At 34.5% G+C, this 22,597-nt stretch overlaps 1 protein-coding gene across 4 annotated transcripts in view; it reads right to left on the reverse strand.

Moving 5' to 3' along the window:
- Positions 1-22,597, reverse strand: part of TOR1AIP1 (torsin 1A interacting protein 1) — a 43,300-nt gene that overhangs the window by 16,219 nt on the left and 4,484 nt on the right. For 2 of the 4 annotated variants that reach the window (XM_026001124.2, XM_026001123.2), the window contains exons 3-9: positions 18,565-18,624; positions 17,608-17,652; positions 8,103-8,144; positions 7,216-7,302; positions 4,477-4,530; positions 853-894; positions 196-264 (exon numbers count right to left, since the gene is read on the reverse strand). In XM_026001124.2, the coding sequence (XP_025856909.2) occupies positions 196-264; positions 853-894; positions 4,477-4,530; positions 7,216-7,302; positions 8,103-8,144; positions 17,608-17,652; positions 18,565-18,624 (399 nt within the window). The remainder of the gene's footprint in view (positions 1-195; positions 265-852; positions 895-4,476; positions 4,531-7,215; positions 7,303-8,102; positions 8,145-17,607; positions 17,653-18,564; positions 18,625-22,597) is intronic. The other 2 variants (XM_072733264.1, XM_072733263.1) reach the window with 1 other exon arrangement.

The following is a 22,597-nucleotide window of genomic DNA, read 5'->3' on the forward strand; positions in this document are numbered from 1 at the left end:
CACTTTACAGTCAGACCATCTCCTGCTACTCCAAGCAGAAGGAAATAAATAGTAATCATAGCTGTTCTTTATTAATGAAATCACAATCTAAATGCCTATCTCAAAAACTAAATATTTTTGTATGTTGAATAATAAAGAAAAACAGCAAATAAACTTTATATTACTTCAGTAACAGGTAGAGATTTATCAACTTACTTTGCGTCGTAGTTCTTATTCTTGTGGTTGGTTCAAACCATTCCTGAGGTTTTTTTGGATATGCTGAGCCTGAAACAAATACATATATCATATATATATATATATTTTCAAGGTTTCAAGGTTTTCAAGGTTATAAACCTTGAAAATATATACCATACAAACTTACAAGGTAATTCTATCAGAAAGGCAAAACAAAGTTGGGGAAAACAACAAAAGCAATAGGTTCAGAAGTAAAAGATAATGTTAATATTAAAGGATCACACCAGTAAAGGATGAGCCACTACTTACAGCAAAACAGGCAGCAAATAAAAATACAGTCATCTAATAGACAAAACTATGTACAAGTCCTTTGTTCTGGTCTGAGAATGACTGAGTTCAATAATACTTGAACTTAATTTCAATATTATTTAAGAAGAAAAAAGACCAAACATTTATTCTTGCAAATAAGTTACTTTAGGTAAAAGTCATAAACACATTTCCATATCACAGAATAATTACACGTTTGGTACCAATGTGTGGCGGGATTAAAAGGCAAAAAGGGCAAAATAAACTTAAATTCTATTCAATCCAATTCAATTCAATCCAATTCAATTATTCAAATCTAAATTTGACAAAGTCAAAATTGCTTGACTGATAAAAGAACAGACAACCAATCACTTAGCACAGAAGTTTGCTTATCAAAAGTTTTGAAGTTTCGACCTACAAGAAAAAAACAGAGATAGGCTCATACAATCCTTGGAAATAAGAACAGTGATGATACTGCACAGACATTTTACTTGTATACTATGGATACTATAAACCAAAAAAATCTCCACAAAAATCAGACCTTTCTTTCAGCAGTCCCAAACATATGCATTATATTCATTTTTTTCTCTTTTCTAAACTTCAAAGTATCCATCCAAGTATTGGATAATAAGTCAATTTTAGGATCAATTCCATCAAAATAATAGTTGTATGTACTGAATGCTCACCAGGTATGAAGTATAATTTTACTTAATTCTCACACTTTATGTGATTGATACCATTATTCCTATTTTATAAATAAGGACACTGAAATTGATCACTTGCCCAAGATTACATATCTAGAGGTAGTAGGGATAAGATATAAACTCAGGGTGTCATATATGTTAATATATACTATGTAAGCAATATTGCGGACATTTCAAAGTTGTTATGAAAGATGCTACTTTTTCTTTTGAAATGGTATCTAAGGACAACTGTAAAAGGAATACAATGGGATGATTAGAAATGAATTTCAAACAATTATAGCAAAGTAAATCAAATCTGCCCTAAAGTTATTTCTACCCATCGGTACAAGTGTCACTATAAATTTTCAATTTTTCTTCTGTATACAAATGTAATATATGCTTGTTGTAAAAGAAATACAACGTTTGGGGCAGCCTGGGTGGCTCAGGGGTTTAGCGCCGCCTTCAGCCCAGGGTGCAATCCTGGAGACCCGGGATCGAGTCCCACTTCGGGCTCCCTGCATGGAGCCTGCTTCTCCCTCTGCCTGTGTCTCTGCCTCTCTCTCTCTCTGTGTCTCTCATGAATAAATAAATAAAAATAAAAATCTTTAAAAAAAAAAGAAAAGAAATTCATCGTTCTAGAAATATATGACTTAAAAATTCATAAATATCTATTGAGTGCCTACTACATGCAGGAATACCATGGTAAATAAGACATAAGAATATTCTTTCAGATTTGTTCTCAGTCTCTATCAACAAAGTACTTTTTAAAAAAGTAGATACATGCTTCTTAAAATGTGTTTCGTTGCTTTTAAATAAGTACTTTTTCTAAAAAAATATTTTATTTATTTGAGAGTGCATGTGTACCTGTGGCAGGGAAGTGCAGAAGGGGAAGGAGAGGGAAAAGAAAAGAACATCAAATAAACTCTGCTGAGTACAGAGCCCAACAGGGGGCTTGATCCCACAAACCTGAGATCATGACCTGAGCCAAAACCAAGATTAGACCCTTAACAGACTGAGCCACCCAGGCACCCCAAGAAATACTTTTTAAAAAAACACCTCTGACTTAGGGCTGTATCTTATAATCAAAGATATGTCATAGTTTAACTAGATGGTTTTTCTAGTGATACATAAAATAATGGCATCTTAGATTTGAGGACATATATCTTGATCATCTATTCATTAGTATAACAAAGTACTCATTTTTCATAACTAAAAATTATTCCACTGTATGCATGTAGCATAATTTATATAGCGAGATACTTTTAAGAGCTTCCAAAAATCAAAGATTTAGAATAACAAAAGGCAAACATATAAGATGATTCAGCAAGTAATTTTCCACAAGATTTATTTTTGTGTCTCAGTGGCTTTTATCACAGTTTTAAGTTCAAACCCAGAACTTTCTAAAAACTAAATATAGATAAAGTGAAATAGAGTGGAATTCTATAAACACAATGATTACAAAACAGATTTCTAAAGACTTTTTCTTTAAAAACAATCTCATATTTCAAAAAAGGTGAGGTGGAAAGAACAAAAGTCCCTGTATATTTCATATACAAGGATATTTTAGGTTGATTAATAATTAACTCAAATTCTGGGACTTGATTTATTTATTTATTTTAGATTAACATTCTATTTATTTACTCATGATAGACACAGAGAGAGGCAGAGACACAGGCAGAGGGAGAAGCAGGCTTCCTGCTGGGAGCCCGATGTGGGACTTGATCCCGGGACTCCAGGATCAGGCCCTGGGCAGATGCTAAACTACCGAGCCACCCAGGGATCCCTGGGACTTGATTTAAAAATGAAAAAGAAAAAACTGTATCATTTCTGCTTAACCTAAGAAATACATATCCACTGTAGATAATCAGCCAAATACAGAAGGAAAATGTCACCAATTATTCTACCATCCTAAACAAATCATTGTTATTAGCACTTTAATACATTACTTTCCAACCTTTTGTTATATTTTCTCAACATATTGTGAGAATTTTCAAGATTGTAAGCAAGGCTGTAAGATTTTTTTTTTTTAAATTTTTTTTTAAATTTTATTTATTTATGATAGTCACAGAGAGAGAGAGAGAGAGAGGCAGAGACACAGGCAGAGGGAGAAGCAGGCTCCATGCACCGGGAGCCCGATGTGGGATTCGATCCTGGCTCTCCAGGATCGCGCCCTGGGCCAAAGGCAGGCGCCAAACCGCTGCGCCACCCAGGGATCCCTATAAGATTTTTATATACCTATTACCTAGCTTACCATTAACTTTTTACTGTACCTTGGTTTATTATTTATTTATTCAACCTTCCAAGCTTTTTTTTTTTTTTTAAAGATTTTATTTATTTATTTGAGAGAGAGAGACAGAGATAGTGACAGAGAACACAAGCCAGAGTGCACAAGTGGGGAGGAGGGGAAAAAGCAGGCTCCCCACTGAGCAGGGAGCCTGATGTGGGGCTCCATCTCAGGACCCTAGGATCATGACCTGAGCCCAAGGCAGATGTTTACCTGACTGAGCCACCTAGGTACGTCCAATCTTCCAAACTTTCGTATTAGAGCTCAAATCATACTATATATAAAATTTTATATCCTTATTAGAATATGTCCATGTAAATAGGCTCAAACTACATTAAATTAAACTAAAAACATTAACAAATTTATATGAGAAGCAAGGGACATTCAACCAGTCATGGAATGCAGATTCTTTTTAATTTTTATTTTTTAAAGATTTTATTTATTTATTCATGAGAAACAGAGAGAGAGAGAGAGAGAGAGAGAGAGAGAGAAGCAGAGACACAGACAGAGGGAGAAGCAGGCTCTACGCAGGCAGCCAAATGTGGGACTCAATCTCGGGTCTCCAGGATCACACCCTGGGCTGAAGGCAGTGCTAAACCATTGAGCCACCCGGGCTGCCCAGATTCTTATTTTTTAAATTCAAATTCAAGCTTGGGTACAGGGATGAAGCAAATTCAAGATGCTGGATGAGTTTTATTCACTATACCTCTTTTTCAACACTTCATGTTAAATAGGAAAACAGAATCTTCAAAAAATAAAAAATTTGGGGATCCCTGGGTGGCACAGCAGTTTAGTGCCTGCCTTTGGCCCAGGGCACGATCCTGGAGACCCGAGATCGAATCCCACGTCGGGCTCCCGGTGCATGGAGGCTGCTTCTCCCTCTGCCTATGTCTCTGCCTCTCTCTCTCTCTCTCTCTCTGTGTGACTATCATAAATTTAAAAAATGATAATAAAAATAAATAAATAAATAAATAAATAATTTGACCACACACACAGACTTTTAAGAGTTTAAGACATGCTTTTACTTACTTTGTGATGACTGCCAAGATTCTGCATATTGACTTGATAATCTGGTGGTTTGATCTAAAAAAACAACAAAAAAACAAAAATAGACATAGTACACTATAAAGTATACTATACTTTTTAAATGCATATTTTTATAAGAGAACAATGTGTAATCAAAAGAGCAAAAGTATTCCATAAAACTCCAGGGAATTCAACACTTGGGGGCACAATTTATTTTTAAAAAGTTTCTAAAGAGTTATGTTGTACCTAAAAAATGAACTATTTAATTATCTCTTTTCCCTAATGACTTTCTAAAGAAAAAAATGTAAGACATAGAACATAGCATGAGGTAAGGGAGATAATAAAAGCTTTGAGTTGAGGAACATTTTTAAAGTTCATAATGGATCTTCTTGAAATCATTAATATCCATTTGCCTCAAACTTTTCCTGTAAGTGGTCAATATATTATATATTTTAGTCTACTCTTCTTTAAAAACTTGTTTTCATATAAAAATGGAAATCATAACTAAATCTGTTCAAAAGTGATCAGACTGTTACCTTGGAAGCAGAAGGATTTGACATATTCAGGGGTGGTAGCTAAATATTTTTGTTACCATATTCCTATTACTAAAAAAATTTGAACATCCATCTCTAAAACGTATTATATACATGTACTACTGAAATATATTAACTGATGTGTTGCATTTATTATAAAACAAAAATAGACATCTTAAGTGGATGAAATAGAATATAGATATACATGAAATTCTAATATTTTCTTCCTGCATTGCAATGGATTTTTTGTTTTGTTTTGTTTTTATTTAAATTCCAATTAGTCAATATACAGTACAATATTAGTTTAGGGGTAGAATTAAGGTACTCAGTACTTCCATACAATCCCAAGTGTTCATCACATCAAGTATACCCCTTAATCCCCATCACCTGTTTCACTCATTCCCACCCCCACCCCCCTGCAACTATCAGTTTGTTCTCTATAGTTAAGAGTCTGTTTCTTGGTTTGCGTCTCTCTCTCTCTCTCTTTCTCTCTCTCTTTTTTTCCCTTTTACTTGTTTCTTCTTGTACCTCTTCACCGATAATTAGTCCAGAAAATAATCTAGGAAGATTTATATTCTTCTTAACATGCTCCTCTTTTTGTTCTTTAGAGTTTTCTTCTGCATGCAGGTGTGTGCTTCACTAAGAATTTAATAGAATTTTAGGGGAGCCTGGGTTGCTTAGTGGTTGAGTATCTGCCTTCAGTTCAGGTCGTGATCCCAGGGTCCTGGGATTGAGTCCTGCATCAGGCTCCTTGCAGTGAGCCTCCTTCTCCGTCTGCCTATGTCTCTGCCTCTCTCTGTATCTCTCACGGATAAATAAATAAAATCTTTTAAAAAAGAAAATTTATTAGAATTCTAAAGGGATCACAGAACCTGTGGTTTATGTAGTTTCAAAGAGCTATAAGCTGGTAGCAATGGCATTAAACTATTGGCTATATGAATGGCTTAATCAGTCTCTCATTTTAGAGCTTTGTGTATACATAATACCAAAACTAATAAGAACACTTAATTTAAGTGTTTTCTACATGACAGGTACTTTCTAGGTGCTTGCACATGTGAATTAATTTAACCTCTTAAGAACCCAAATGAGGAAACTGAGGAACAGAAGTTAAGTAATGGCCTGAAGGCACAAACCTAGTAGTAGAGGGGTGAAACCCAGCGATTCTGCCTCAAGAGCCCATGTTCTTAACCACTATGCTAAAATGGTGCATATCTTCTTTGGGATTTCTGTATCAAGAAAGATTGGGGGAAAATGAGGAAGGGTGGGAAATATAAAGAATACTCAATGCCCATAAAGCAGCTTTGAGCTTATTTTTAAAATGGAATGATGAAGTAAAACAGGAATTATGGAAATTCTCAAAAAGTGGTGAGGCTAAAGTGGAGAATTACTCTTTCATAGGACTAAAATTTAAAATTATTCATAATTGACAGAGTTTACAAATTGGTTCAGCATCCTCTTAAGCCTTAATTGGTATTTTTTTTTCTCTTCAGTTAACTCTTCCCTTTAATAAAACACAGATTCACATGAATAATCAAATGTTTATTACTAATCTGGGGTTAATCTGGACAATCCAGGGGTAAAAGCAATTATCTAGGTATATAAAAACTTCCTAAAAGCTAACTAACATTCCTAATAGTGTAATGAGTATAACTGCCAATGAGATCAGTTTCTCTAAGATTTTTAAATTTTTAAAAAAGATTTTATTTGAGAGAGAAAGAGTGAGCATGCATATATGCATGCACATCAGTACACAAGGAGGGGGACAGGCAGAGGGAGAGGGACAAGTAGACTTTCTACTAAGGAAGGAACCCAACATGGGGCTCAATTCCAGGACCCTGGGATCATGACCTGAGCTAAAGTCAGACGCTTACTGACTGAGCCACGCAGGTGCCCCTCTCTATAATTTTTTTTAAAAAACTACAAATAACTCTCTTCTTTTAAGCCCCCAAAATATCTTATATTCCATACATAATCAAAGTAGGCTAAAGAGTGACTTGTTTAGATATTACATGGCATTACAGTACTAATCAGATGCACATATGGAATCAGTAATTTTAATAAATATTTAAAAAGTATACAGCTTTTTAAAAAGTCGTTATAAGGAAAATACTTTGCAGTATTTTAAAAAGCATATTCACAAAATACCTTTATATTTTAACTAAAAAGACAGCTCCTAAGATATAGTCATATGTATATAAAGCAAAGTTACCTGCAGAATCAAGAGAATCCCTGGATCTGACCTTATTAGTAGTAATATCACTGTCAGAGCTGTCTTGATCATCCTGTTCAGTTTCTCCTAAAAAGAAGTAAATAAGACACTAGTATATAGTCTATTCTAATTCTCTGAGGATCTAGATTAAAAAACAAGTAATTAAACATTAAAATGAAGCCTCTCAATTATCAGATATAGAATTGCTATTTATTATGTTTACTATTCTGGATCACAAATTTTCATATAAGCTAAAACTGAGCTTATTACTGTTCTCTGAAGCACATAATTCTATCTCAAACAAATATTCAGAGTAGTATCTACAACATTATATCGAGCCTTTATTGTAGAGTTGAAGACTAAACAAATGAGCGTTAAATAGCGGAAAAATTTTACCTTATGGAGGGAACTACATGTTGCATGTAAATTCAGACAAGACTAGTATATGCACACACATGTGCTTACATGTGTCCATCTGTGTTTTGGAAAGGAGGAGGTATACACACACCCATATACAAACATTTCAGTATGCAGGTCACCCTTAGATTATGGTGGGCTTTAAAAGGGACTAGATTTTATTGTGCTATTCATAGACTGATTATGAGAATTTGGAAAAAATGATTAATACCATAATCAAAGGCCAGAATACGCCAGAATTGTTTATTAGCTTTACTAACTAGTAACTCAGAAAAAAGATCCTTGAAATTCATAAAAAGGTTATCATCACTCACTCTATCCTATTTCACCTGCCCAATTATGAGTTCAGGCAGGCATGGATTTTTGTTTTTCTGAAGAAAAACACATTTTCTCCTCTCTCTGAAGTACCTGTCAAAATTGCTCATGTTAATGGGGAAAAAAAAGATTTAGAATATTTTAAAAGAAAATACCTCCTTCAGAAAAATTGACCTTCTGTTGGACACTGGTGGCTTCTAGAAAAGAAAAGCAGACATATCATACATAATATCAAAAGCTAAGGCTCAACCATAAACAAGGTACTTGTTTGTACCTTGTAATTTGTGCATGTAATTTAGGAAAGTGAACATAAAGACAGACTAAATTTTTTTTTCTATTAAACCTTAAGAAATATATATTATTTCCCTCTAGGTTATTTCAGAAATAAGTCTGACATAAACTAGAATTAGGAAGAGTTTATTCTTCCTTCAGCCACAGATTCCATTTGTACTCTAAAACATAACCTGTTCACTGAGGGGGGCAATGGGATGAGCACTCGGTGAGTTCTGCTATATATTGGCAAATTGAACTCCAATTCATACATACATACATACATACATACATACATAAAATGTGACCTGTTTGCAGAAAACATTAAATTCTCTGTTAACAAATATTCCAGTCTCTATAGGTTTGCTGTATTCTCATTCTATTTGCTAGATTCCTACACTCAAAGTCAAAGTCAAACTTGCCTTAGTACTATTCTCTTAAAATTTTTTCATGGATATTTCCATTCGTACAAAAAGGTATCACTCCCTTTTTTGGAGTTTTCTAAGCATACAACTATTATTGTACTTCTCTTTTGTACAGCAGTTTACTTTCTTCATTCCTATAATTAATCCCATAGCACACACAAGATGGTTCCTTATTAAGAATCAATGGTTACCTCTTAAGTCATTATCTTAATATCTTAATAGTTAAGCCCTTGATATTTGTACACTGCTAGTTTAAAAAAAAAATCTTCATGTCTGCCATATGATTCCCATAACGTCACAAGGAATAGTCTCCTAGATAAGGCTCAGAGATACTAAGTGACTTTTCTAAGGGTACCAGAACAAGTGATAAAAAAAAAAAAAAAAAAAAGATTTGAACAAAGCTTCTTCTAATTTCTAGTCTACTACTTATCTACTACTGCATCAGTCTTGTTTATAATGGCATATAGTCAGCAATGATAATTATTTTTTTTTGGATTGGAGCAATTTAAGATTCACAGCAAAATTGAGGAAAAGGTAGATTTATGGTCCCTGCCTCACACCTGCATAGCCTCCATTATCAACATCCCCACCAGAGTGGTATATTTGTTTGACAGTGGTATCACTGATGGACCTACATTTACACATCATTATCACCCAAAGACACTAATTTACATTATAGCTCACTCTTGGTGTTGCACATTCTGTGGGCTTAGACAAATGTATAATGACATGTATCCATGGTATCATATTTTCATGCTCTAAAAATCCTCTGTGCTCTATCTTATTCATCCTTTCCCTGTCACTACCACCACCCTCAAACCCTTGACGACCATTAATCTTTTTACTATCTCAATAGTTTTGCCTTTTCCAGAATCCCATATATGTTCCTGAATGTCTTTTCATGGCTTGATCATTTCTTTTCAGCACTGAATAATACTGCATTGTCTGGAGGTGCTAGTTTTATCCAGTCACCTACTGAAATTCATTTTGGTTGCTTTCAAGTTTTGGCAATTATGAATAAAGCTGCTATAAACGTGTTTTCAGCCTTTTGTGTGAACATTAAATTTTCAACTCCTTTGGGTAAATATTAAGCAGTGTAATTGCTGGATTGTATGGTAAGAATGTGCTTAGTTTTGTACGAAATCATCCAACTGTCGTCAATGTGTTTGTACCATTTTATATTACAACTAGCAATGAATGAGTTCCTGTTATTCTACATTCTTGTTAGCATTTGGTGCTACCATTTTTCTGGATTTTGGCTATTCTAATAGGTGTGTAGTGGTATTTTGTTTTAAACTGCTCTTCCCTGATGATGTATAATGTAGAACATCTGTCATATGTTTATTTGCCATCTGTGTATCTGTTGTTGAGGTGTCTGTTGAGTCTTTGGTTCATTTTCAAATCAGATTTTATCATTGAATTCTAAGAGTTCTTTGTATATTTTGGATAATTGTCCTTTATTTGCTCTGTCTGTGGCTTGTGTTATTCTCTCATCATTGTCTTTTGCAGAGCAGAAGTTTATAACTTCAATGAAGTTCAGCTTACCAATTCTTTCACGGGTTGTGCTTTTGGTTTATATCTAAAGAGGTATCACCATACCCAAAGTCCTTTAGGTTTTCTCCCATTATCTTCCAGGAGTTTCCTAATTTTTAAAAAATTTATATTTAGGTCTGTGATACATTTTGAGTTAATTTTTGTAAAGGGTTTAAGATCTGTCTCTAGATTCACTTGTTGCATGTAGATCCACTTGTTCTAGTGCCATTTAAGACTATTTTTGCCTCATTGTATTGCCTTTGCTCCTTTGTCAAGTATCAGTTGACCACACATGGGTCTATTTATGGGTTCTGTATTATATTCTATTGATCAATTGGTCTATTCTTTTACCCATACCACACTATCTCAATTACTGGAGCTTTATAGTACGTCTTGAGGTTGAACCCTCCTACTTTGTTCTTCAATACTGTGTTGGCTATTCTGGATCTTTCAATTCTCTCTATAAACTTAAATTTTTCACTATCCACAAGATAAGTTATTGGGATCTTGATTGGAAATGCACTGTATCTATACATTAAGTTGACAAGAACTGACATCTTGACAACAATCTTCACATCCATTAATGTGGAATAGCTCTCCATTTTTTTTTTTTTTTTTAGTAAATTCTTTTACTTCATCAGTTTTGTAGTTTTTCTTATATACATCTTGTACATATCTTCTTAGATTCATACTTAAATATTTTACTCCCAGGGCAGGGGATGCTTTGTAAATTGTATTGTTTTTAATTTCAAAATTTTCTTGTTCATTGTTATTATGTAGGACAGTGATTAGCTTTGGTATATTAACCTTGCATCCTTTGACCTTGCTATAATTGTTAGTTTCTATTTTTTGTCCATTCTGTTCGATTCTCTACATTGATAATCATGTTACCAGTGAAAAACGATAGTTTTATTTCTTCCTTCCCAACCTGTATACTTTTGGTTTCCTTTTGTCTTAACTGCATTAGTTAGAATTTCCTGCACAATGTTGATAAGGAGGGATCCCTGGGTGGCGCAGCGGTTTGGCGCCTGCCTTTGGCCCAGGGCGCGATCCTGGAGACCCGGGATCGAATCCCCTATCAGGCTCCCGGTGCATGGAGCCTGCTTCTCCCTCCGCCTGTGTCTCTGCCTCTCTCTCTCTCTCTGTGACTATCATAAATAAGTAAAAATTTAAAAAAATTTAAAAAAAATACAATGTTGATAAGGAGTGGTAAGCAGGGACATCTAAGCCTAAATATGCATTTGGGTTCCTTCAGGTCTTTTCATGGCTTGATAGCTTATTTCTTTTTAGCACTGATACTAATACAGAAGCTTCCAGTTTCTCACCATTATGTTAGCTGTAAGATTTTTTGTAGCATTTTAAAGTTAAGGATGATCCCCTCTATTCCTAGTATACTGAGAGCTTTTATCATGAATGGGAGTTGGATTCTATCAATGCTTTTTCTGCATCTATCAATATAATCATGTGATTTTTCTTTTTTAGTCTGTTGATGTGATAAATTTTCAAATGTTGAACCAGCTTTGCATACTAGGGACAAATCCTACTTGGCTGTAGTGTGTGTGTTAAGATTTATTTTATTAAGATTTATTTTTTTTTAAATTCAAGTAATCTCTACACCCAATTTGGAGCTAGAATTCACAACCTCCAGATTAAAGGTTGCATGCTCTACTGACTGAACCAGCCAGGTGCCCCTAATTTGGATTCATTTCGCTAATATCTTGTGGAAGATCATTCCCGCTGTGTTCATGAGATATTGATCTGTAGTTTTGTTTTCTTGTATTTGTCTGGTTTAGGTATTAGGGGAATGCTGGCCTCACAGAATGAGTTAGGAAGTATTTCCTCTGCTTCTATCTGTAGTAATTTATCTTTCTTAGTTTTTCTTTTTTTCCTTAGTCAGCCTGGCTAAAGGCTTTATCCTTTGAAAGATGATCTTGCAAAATAGAGAATCCCAGCTTTTTTTCTCTCAACATTTAAAATCATTTACTCCATCTCTTCTTGCTTATATGGTTTCTAAAGAGAAGATGAATGTAATTCTTATCTTTGTTCCTTTATAGGTAAGGTGTTTTCTTCCTCTAGCTTCTTTTAGGTTTTCTTTATCTCTGATTTTCTGTAGTTTGAAAATGGTAAATACTAAGGTGGGTTTTTGTTGTTGTTGCTTTTGCATTTATTTTGCTTTGTGTTTTCTGAGCTTCCTGAATCTGTAATTTGGTGTGAACATTAACTTGGGGAAACTCTTAGTCATTATTGTTTCACATATTTCTTCTATTCCTTTTTTTCTTCTTCTGGCACTCCCATTTAAGTGTATGTCACACATTTTATAGTGGTATACTTGGATGTTGTCTTTTTCAGTCCTAGTTTCCTCTGCTTTTTGGTTGGAAATTCTACTTTTTACAATTAAGATATAATTGACACATAATATTGTGTAAGTTTGTATATTACATGTTGACTTGATACATTTATATACCATCTTACCACAACAGCATTAGAGTTAACATCTCTATCACATATTAGCATTTATTTTAATATTCTATCAGTATGCCCCCTCGCACAGAAATTTTTTTCTCAGCCATGTCCAATCTAGTATGTCAGTGTTGTTTTGTTTTTTTTTTTTTTTTTTTTTATCTCTACTATTTGATTCTTAGGATTTCTATTTGTTTACATTGTCAATCTGTGTATGCTGTCTAGGGGAGGGAAAGGGCTCCACAGTCCTGTAATTCTTTCAATGAGTTTATGTCTCTGAACTGTGAACTTCACAAGTGGTTTTCAATATTTTTCTTTCCTCCTTAGGTGAGACAGGTTGTCTAGAGTGGCATGGAGTAGGGTATTTTCCTTCTCCCAAGTCAGTTGGGCTTTGATGATACTTCAGTAGGTCAGGCTCTGGTTAACTAGACTACCCTGAAGGCAAGCCTTGTTAAGAACAGAGTGCTCTGGCATATTTAAAAATGATTCCTTTCCCCCCTTCTCCTCTCCAAAGCATGATTTGGTCAAGTTCCTAGAGGTAAATCTCACAGTACAGTAGGGACTCTGTGACAACTGGGTTCCCTAGGCATTTTTAACTCTAACTTCTCTGCACTGAGCACCCTGCAATAAGTTACAGTTCAGGTTCTCCCACCACAGAACTGGTTCCTGCAGAGGTCTCACTGAGTCTTTGCTCTTGGGAAGCCATGATAACCTGTATTTGTCTCTCTACTCTAGGAGGCAGGGGTTCGTCCTGTGTTCTCTCCTTTCTCACATATCCAAAAAGTTTTTGATTTTTCAGTTGTGTTTATCTGTTATTAGGCTGGCATGGTGACTTCCAAGCTTCTTACATGTGGACGGGAGGGAAACCAGAAATCTCAATAATTTTTAAAATAAATTGATGAAGAAAAGGAAGAAGGCTGAATTCTTCTGAGGTTCCAATAATTTCTAAGTATAACTCATTTAAAACAGCAGCTTTGCTAAAGTTACATTTATAGTGGGCATTACATTTTATATAATTTAAAAATTACTTGGTATAGCAAAATTTAAAGCTGAATTGATTTTAGAATCTGTATATTCCTTCATTGAGCTACCAGCAAAAAAATGAATAGTGCCGTTATCTCTCCCTTTTAGACCCTAATTTATTTCTGGATACTTTTTAAACTCCAGGTCAATTTGTTCAGAGATAATTCATCTAATAATTAATCCCTCATATACAAGTTGCTTAAAGTTCAGTTTCCTTTGTTTATGTATGTGTTATCTAATTAGCTTGGGGGAGAATTTAAGAATTATTTTTTTCATTAACTTACACAAGGGAGCTCCCCATTTATTTTTTTATACACTTATTAAGTATTCAATAAATCATGGATTTTATCTATTTTTGAACACTTTTAAAAGCTTTGATTCTAATCTTTAAGGTCCTTTCTTTAGAGTTTTATGTTTCTAACAATATTTATCAATATATTCAAGACAATAATGTGAAACAAGGTTTGACAGTATCACTAATATCATTGTGCTTCATTCATAATACAATGATATCTTATGGATTGGATGTTCTAAATAAAAATAAATCTCATAGGATTATTTGATTTGATAATAACCATCATCATGTCAGTCTACCCATTGTCTTGCCTATATTCACATTTTTTAAAACATGGTTTTCATTTTAGGTCAAGAATTCCAACTCTACTATTAGAATGTCATCCTAAAGTCATTTAGCATAAGATATCTCAGAGTTAGAGATAGCTAATTAGAGACTGTTGACTCTAATGCAAAAGAGTTTCTCATATTATACAAACTCTGAAGATGTCTATTACAAGACATTTACAAGTATTTGCAAATCTCTTTCCCCATTCTGCTTGCTACTCATTCTTCAAAACCCAAGTCAAATGCCATTTCCTCCATGAAACCTTCCCAACCTCTCCTGCAGAGTAGGGCACTTCTCCAGCCTATCACATACACATACCGCCATTTTAACACAACATTACAATAATTTTTCTAACTTTTCTTTTGTATTAGATCATGTGCTGTAAGAGCTAGAAAAAAAATGTTATGGATCTTTATGGTTCTAAGCATTTAGGACAGTCACTGATTTCATATATATATTTATAGTTGATATATATATACATATATATATATGAAGTTGTTAAAAATAAATGTGTATCTAATAAACGAATAGATTTTGGTATCACAGAATAAAAACTCTTAAGTTAGGGCTTTTGTTAATATTTCTCATACCATGACAACATTACTTAACAACTCAAGAAAATAGTGTGGAATCAGTGTTTAGTAATTAGGTTTCATGCAAGGTTTTAAACATTCCATTCTCATCCTTTTAACCTAAGCTGCAAAGAATATATATTTAAATACAATCTTTGATGAATCAGCAGCATATAGGATGATATGGAAGTTTTAATTTCACTTCCCTCTTTTGTATTCATCTTCCTTTATATTAAACTCCTTGGCTTCTACATGTAGATGGCTAAAACACTTATTTTTTTTAAGGTATTATTATTCCCTATGCTCATACAGAAGCTTTAGGAAATTAAACTCTTGTTTGGAGCAGTAAATCTTTAATAAAAAAAAATTAAAGTATTATAAAAGTTGTGGCAAAGCAGGGAGAATAGGTTGGGTAAGATGTACTTAGAGTACATCTGCCCAAGGCTGGGGATGTCCTGGTTAAGAGGGGTAGAGCCTGGGCCTCAGGCTGGCAGCTTCACCATCCAGGGTCCTCAGGACTCACCACTCCCCTGCACTGGTGTCCCCCAGATTCCCTGTGAGAACATGGCATCAATCGGTCCAGACATACTGGCCACTGACTTTACCTATTACCTGGTTCACAAAAGGATGCCATTCCTACAAGATCACAAGAGCTCCAAGAAAGCTGTGTTCATGGCCAAGACCAAAGAGGTCACTCTCAATCAGCTGTTGCTGATGGAGCTATAGACCATCAGCCCCCTGGTCTTAGGTGACATGAGCTGCCTGTGGTACTATGTAGAGCTGCCTAGAGTGGTATGGCAGGCTCTAGTGTTGACTAGCAGATCAGCCAGGTGCAAGCAGTGCTGCAGGCCCAGCAGGCCTAGAGTCTTTCCCACCCCATTTCCAAATAAAGTGGGTCCAAGAGGAATAAAAAGAATATAAAAGCTGTGGCACTTAGTAGACAGATGGCAATAATTAAAGGAGCTGCTGAGGAGGTACTACTTTCCCAATTATCTCAAACCAATTAGGAAAAGGTACTTTCAGAAGTCCTATGCATTTGCTGTAAGAACAGATCACCTACAACTATCTCTTCTGGTGAAACAAACCACTAAGTGTACCCCTTTCTTTTGCTTGGCCACAGTTTTTAAGGAAAATACAAAGTTCCAGGTCTCTAATACAAATTATTAGAGAATTTCTCTTCCTAGAGACTTAGTGAATGTGTTGGTGTGAGAAGTGAAGGATATTCAAGGAAATAAAACTTTGCTTATTTTGTGTTTTGCCTATTGACAAATATAGGAAGATTTCATAAGTGAGGCTCTCATGCTTTCTCAGAGAAGATGAGAGAATATAAGAGTCGTTATGTCTCCATGACAGTCTCTAGGGACAGTCTTCTTGTGCTATCCATACAGGTACAAGATGTGTGTGTGTGTGTGTGTGTGTGTGTGTGTGTATAGTGCTACAATAAATCTATGTCCAAGCAAGTATGTAACTCTCTAAAATTTACTCTTAAAACAAACAAATGACACTTTGGGTGATTTGCTGTCTTTATTTCTGCCACCGTTATAAACCAGGGAGTGGTAAACTTTTTCCATAAAGGGCCAAATAGTAAATATTTGAGGCTTTGCAAGCCACATGGGGTCTCTTTTCTTAGTTCATGGGCTATACAAAAACAGGACTGCAGGGTCAGATTTTACTCAGAGGCTGATCCCCTGTATAGACACCTTTAGGATTATTAAATGCCAATCATGCTTTTGAGGACAGAGTCAGTATGGGGCAGCAGGAAGGAGAGTATAAAGAATAGCTGGAGATTATCAGCAGTATTCAAGCTCATGAATAGCCATTTTTAATCCTCTAATAGGTACTAACATTACTATGAAAAAGAATCAGAGGATGCCATTTTCTATTAACCCTGTAGAATTATTTTTTTAAACCAGAAGGCAATTTTTAAAAAGTTAGTTCTTATTATAAAGTACTTATAATTTCTAAACCTAGCATAGAAAGGAAAAGTGCTAGATTATTTCAGCTCCAACTTCTCTTCCAATTAAGATACTACCACTTAAAAATTTTTGAAGTTTTTAAATAGAGAACTTGAAAAATTCTGGTGGCTATGAGTTACACATGAGTTGCATGCTGTAAGGATCATTTTCAGTAGCCAGACACTAAATCCTGAAGTCTCTAAGAAACAGCCTGAACTTAAAGATGAATTTCAAAGAAGTTGCAATTCATTATTTAAAAAAAAAGGAAGCTTCCTTCCTTTTGAGTCATCTCTAAATATAGAAAAATACTGTAACTTAAAACCAAGTCCAACCACAATCAATGTAGGTTCACTTAAAGCCATGGATCTTGGTATCTCACATCCAACATGAGGCAAACACTGGAAACCATTTAAACCAGTTCAACAAATGTGGCAAAGGACACTGAACTTCCTAAGAAAAACATCTCAAATTCACTTTCTAAATTAAGAAAAAATGTGAATGTATAAGCTGATATCCCCTTTCCTCTCAGGAGTGTGAATTTTAAAAAGTCTAATGAAAATTAAAATGCATTTGTTATTACATATACATATGTAAGTTTAAATAATATAACAAAAGACATAATTTCAGATAGAATAAAAAGCAGGGTGATTAAGAAAAATCATGGCCATAGGGACAGTGTCCCACAAGCTGAGATAATGAACAACATAATATTCTCAAGCCCATGACAGAATGTGTACATTCTTGTATTCTGATAATCAAAATCCTCAAAAAGAACCTAAATGAATTAGAGAGAAACAAACCTAATTCACTCATTTTAGTATTTCCATTTGTTTTGTAGGCCGAATCTGCAAGAGAGATAGCAAGAAAATGATTAGAGCTTAAAAGGAAATGCATTCATATGTTTTTTTTTTTAACCACAGGTTCTTCATTAAAACCTTAACAGATCTTTATCATTATAATACTTAAAAGAACAGTTATCCATCCATTAAAAAAAAAAAACCATTTTAATTCTTTCTTGAAGGAAAGGATTGAGTAGAAATCTAATGTGAAGATAAATAAGGTTCTTTTTCAGTTCCATGATAAAGCACCCTTATGGGCTAATAAACCTGAAAATGAAGCAGAAGTAGATTGCTTGGAATAATTTTACTAGTTTTCATTCATAGTCACAAAATCAACTTAAGAGCAACATTTTTTAGAAGTTGTAGTCAAAAAGAAATGTAAATGATTTTGATCAATTTTATAGCCCTGAGCTATAAAGCCTCAGTCTTGATTTTTTTTTTTAGTAGCATTATGCTGGGAAGAGTAAAAAGTCCCTGATCCTAGTTTAAAATCATCATGCTAACAAAAGGAATCATAGCAACATATAAGAACAACCTCTTGAAAAGAATGAAGAAGCCCTTTATACACGTATATGGAAAGATGTGTTAGTATGTTAAGTAAAAATAGAAACAGACAACAGGAAGGTGCAGAAAAGAGTGTTTATTGGGCTAACATTTGTGTTAAAAAGAAAGGAAAATATCATTGATACATGAATTTCCTTGTATCGCCATAGAATAGCTCTAAAAAAATACCTAAGAAATTGAAAACATTGGTTGCCTCTGATGAGCACACTGAGTGGGTAAAGGATAAAGGGGCCAGGGAGACTTTCACTGCATATTTATAACTTAAAAATTTTGAACCATATGAGTACATGTACTAACCTATTTAAAAATAGAATATATTTATGAAACAAACCAATAGACAAAACAATCTCTTACCAGATCTTGGACTTCTTAGAGGGGGTCTACGCAGGCTGATTACAGGATCTTCACTCACCACTAATATAGGAAAAGAAAACATTTTTAAAAATATGAAATGTCAAACATACTAAATTATACAATCATCTATTTATCCAACAAAGATTTTTTCTGAGCCTTTCATTATGTTAAGTATGGGAATATAACAGTGCCACAAAAAAATTTATGAACATGGTGGAAAAATATGCAGTTTTCTCTAACAGACAATATTTATATAAAAAGAAAAGAATACCAAATAAAACTTTTCTGAATTTCCCAATTAAGAACCAAAATTTGCACTGTAGCACCAACTCAAATTTATTCCATTTGGGGCTTACTCTCACTACAGATTATTCCTGGCATATTTTAATTTGGGGGGTAATTTCCTGAGAGTTAATATAGTCCCTCCAACTATTTAATCTTGTATGTACTCAAGAAATGCAAACTCTAATTTTAAATAAAATGTTAACATTAGCCAAGATTTATTTTAGACTGTCTATGGTTCAATGGCATAGGGTTAATGGGGAAGCCAATACCATTATATAAAATGCTAACCTATTAAACCAAGGTGTGTTTTCTCAAAGAGCTTCAAACAACATAAAGTCTGATATATATTTAAATTTGGATTATGTTTATTTCATTTGTCTCTATAAAAAAACATTCTGTTTGCCTCTGTATAACTGTGAAAACCATTCTGAACTGGCTATCACTGGTCCCCTCCATTACATAAGCAGTCTTACGTCTGTTTTTATAAAACTGACTTAACCCCATGTCCCCTTTAAAGTATCTAGGTGAGGGATCCCTGGGTGGCGCAGCGGTTTAGAGCCTGCCTTTGGCCCAGGGCGCGATCCTAGAGATCTGGGATCGAATCCCACATCAGGCTCCTGGTGCATGGAGCCTGCTTCTCCCTCTGCCTATGTCTCTGACTCTCTCTCTCTGTGTGACTATCATAAATTAAAAAAAAAAAAAAAAAAAAAAATTAAAGTATCTAGGTGAGAAAGTCTGAAGGGCCAGCCACTCATTTATTCAAAAAATACTTACTGAGCATGTTTCTATGCATCTTAAAAGAGATGTAGAAAAGCAATTAAATTGATTTTATGTAGCTCAAAAAAAGCAGAAGATCAACAAGGGAAAGTTATAGCAAAGTAGATTTTAGTTCATTAAATAATTTTTAAAGATTTTATTTAAATTCAATTTGCCAACATATACTATAACACCCAGTGCTCATCTCATCATGTGCCCTCCTTAATGCCTGGAACGAATAAATTATTGTTGTTATCTCCAAAATAGAACAGATAGTGAGGGAATGATCTCCATTTCACTGAAAATGTCAGGCACTATAATGAGTGGATAACAAAAGGACACCCTGCACTGATGGAAACTTTGAGTAGATGACTTCCCTAAATCTTTCAGCTCTAAGATTTTACAAAATATCTTAGTTGCTAGTGTTTCATGCATCAGGTATTTAGAACTTATAGAAATAGCTTTAAAAATAAATCTTGTACATGTTCATAATTCCTAGAAATAGCTTTAAAAATAAATCTTGTACATGTTCATAATTCCATCATTTCAACTGTCCTTGTTTCCTCTTCTGTATTCCCACCCTTTTTCAGGTTCAGTTAAAACCTAAAGCTCAACTTAATCTATACACACCAATTACAATTTCAGTTCCATCTTTTAAGAAGCATTTTCTATATGCACCATGATGTACATAGCCTTATATTAGATACTTGAAGGAGACAGAGTACCAAACAGAGGTATTAAAGAATAAAATAGCAAGCACCCTTATTTTGTAGCAATCTTCGTCCCTTGTCTGCTTTTGCTCACCACTGCAACCCCAGCATCTAGCATGGGGACTGGCATAAAGTAGGTGCTCAATAAATATCTGGAGAATGAATGAATGCTCCAAAGAATCAAATGTTCAGCAAAGAGTCAACTGTTTGTGACAAAATAGTAGGCATTCAAAAATATTTATCTATGATTACTTACATAGATACCACATCTGTTAGAACAAAAATATTTATTTAACTTAAGGAGAAGTGAATGAAATTCTCCTAATGTAATTTCATATTGTAAAATTAGGTTCATGATTTCCAGAAAGGAATGAATCTGATCACAGAACAGTTATGTAAATATACATGGACTGAACTGAATGAACAACCCAAAGGCTATTTTAATGTGAAAATATTTCAATTTTGGAACTTTGAACAAGAGTTCAAACTGTATCTCTCTTCTAAACTAATATAATCAACATTTACCATGACTTATAAAAACAGGATGACAATGATGTAGTTGTCTTTACAAGGTTGTTTTACAAGGTGGCCCCTTGGTTTAAGTCTTTATTCTTTTTTAAGATTCATTTATTTATTTTAGAGAGAGAGCGCGCACATACATACAAGTGAGGGAAGGGGCAGAGAGAGAATCTTCAAGCAGACTCCCTGATGAGGAGGGAGCCCTACTCAGGGCTTGATCTCATTACCCAAGAGTCATCCAAGCTAAAACCAGGAGTTGAATGGTTAACCGACTGAACTACCTACACGTCCTGCTCTAGGGTGTTATTCTTTTTTTTTTTTTTTTGTATATTTTTTTATTGGAGTTCAATTTGCCAGCATATAGCATAACACCCAGTGCTCATCCTGTCAAATGCCCCCCTCAGTGCCCAGTCACCCCAACCCCCCACCTACTTCCCCTTCCACTACCCCTTGTTCGTTTCCCAGAGTTAGAGGAGTCTCTCATGTTCTGTCACCCTCTCTGATATTTCCCACTCATTTTATCTCCTTAAGGAGTTATTCTTAAGAGCATCTTTGGACAAATTTCTCTCAGACCAATCAATGATCCTCTATATAATTATAGCAGTACTTTGAACACCAAAGTTAAACTGAAAGTCTATGATTCTGTAAAGAGGAAGGGCCTATACTTAAACTTGTACTTAAAGCAGTCCTCCATCAAAGACTGACTCCTGGGTGCCTGGGTGGCTTGGCTGGTTGAACATCTGACTCTTGATTTTAGCTTGGGTCATGATCCTGGGATCAAGCCCTTCGTCGGGCTCCCCACTCAGCAGGTAGTCTGCTTGTCCCTCTCCCTCTGCCCCTCCCCCTTCTCTCTCTATAAATAAAGAAATAAAATCTTTTAAAAATACTTCATTATCATAATTCCTCTGCTAGACAGACATTACAAGCATTTATTCAATAATTTCTTTAACTCTTTCTCCTTTATTAAATGGCATGAGATGGGAGCATGCCAAGTACTAGATACAACATGATATTTTAAAACATTGAGTTCTTGGTATCCCAAATCTCTCAAAGACGCACCTATCCTTATTTCTAGTTCACAGGGAACTACTGATATATTCCAGATAATTTATGCATGGTTTTCATCAATCTACATTGGGTAATGTTTTGTCTTTTCCATTTCCAATTATAACATAAGCTTCTTGAGAAAAAGAAATGCTTTCATCAAAATTTGATTAACTTCACATTTCTTGTAATGTCCCATGAGGAGGGGAAAAAACCCTCATACCTGTATGTTTTCCTGTGTACAGTGATTTTGCATACACTGTATCATTTCTGCAGTGGCATTGTGGGTTAGGCAGGAGAAATCATATAAAGGCCTGAGGCTCAAGGTAGCTGGATAACTCAACCAAAGTTCAGTGCTCTTTGCACAATATTATGTCCCTGTGTACCTCATTAGCAATTCTTAAATGTGAACCTCAAAAGAATGCTGAAGATATATATCATACTTTTATAACAGTCTACAGGCTGGCCCTCAACAATCTTTATATCAACTTATTTAACACCATAATTTTTATATATGTTTACTCTATATTTTAAAGAAGAAAAGTTTGCTTCTCTAGGTATAAGAGATACGCAATTAAATCTACTATAAATAAAAACCTCAAGAATATGGTTTTTCTAAATGGCTGGAAAAATCTAATTTCAGTATTTATTACTCAAAGCACTTTTCTAAGAGAGTTTATAATCTTAACACAGTAACACAGGCATTAAATATAAAGGGT

The sequence above is a fragment of the Vulpes vulpes genome, chromosome 13, assembly GCF_048418805.1.
Source record: "Vulpes vulpes isolate BD-2025 chromosome 13, VulVul3, whole genome shotgun sequence".
NCBI classification, from domain to species: domain Eukaryota; kingdom Metazoa; phylum Chordata; class Mammalia; order Carnivora; family Canidae; genus Vulpes; species Vulpes vulpes.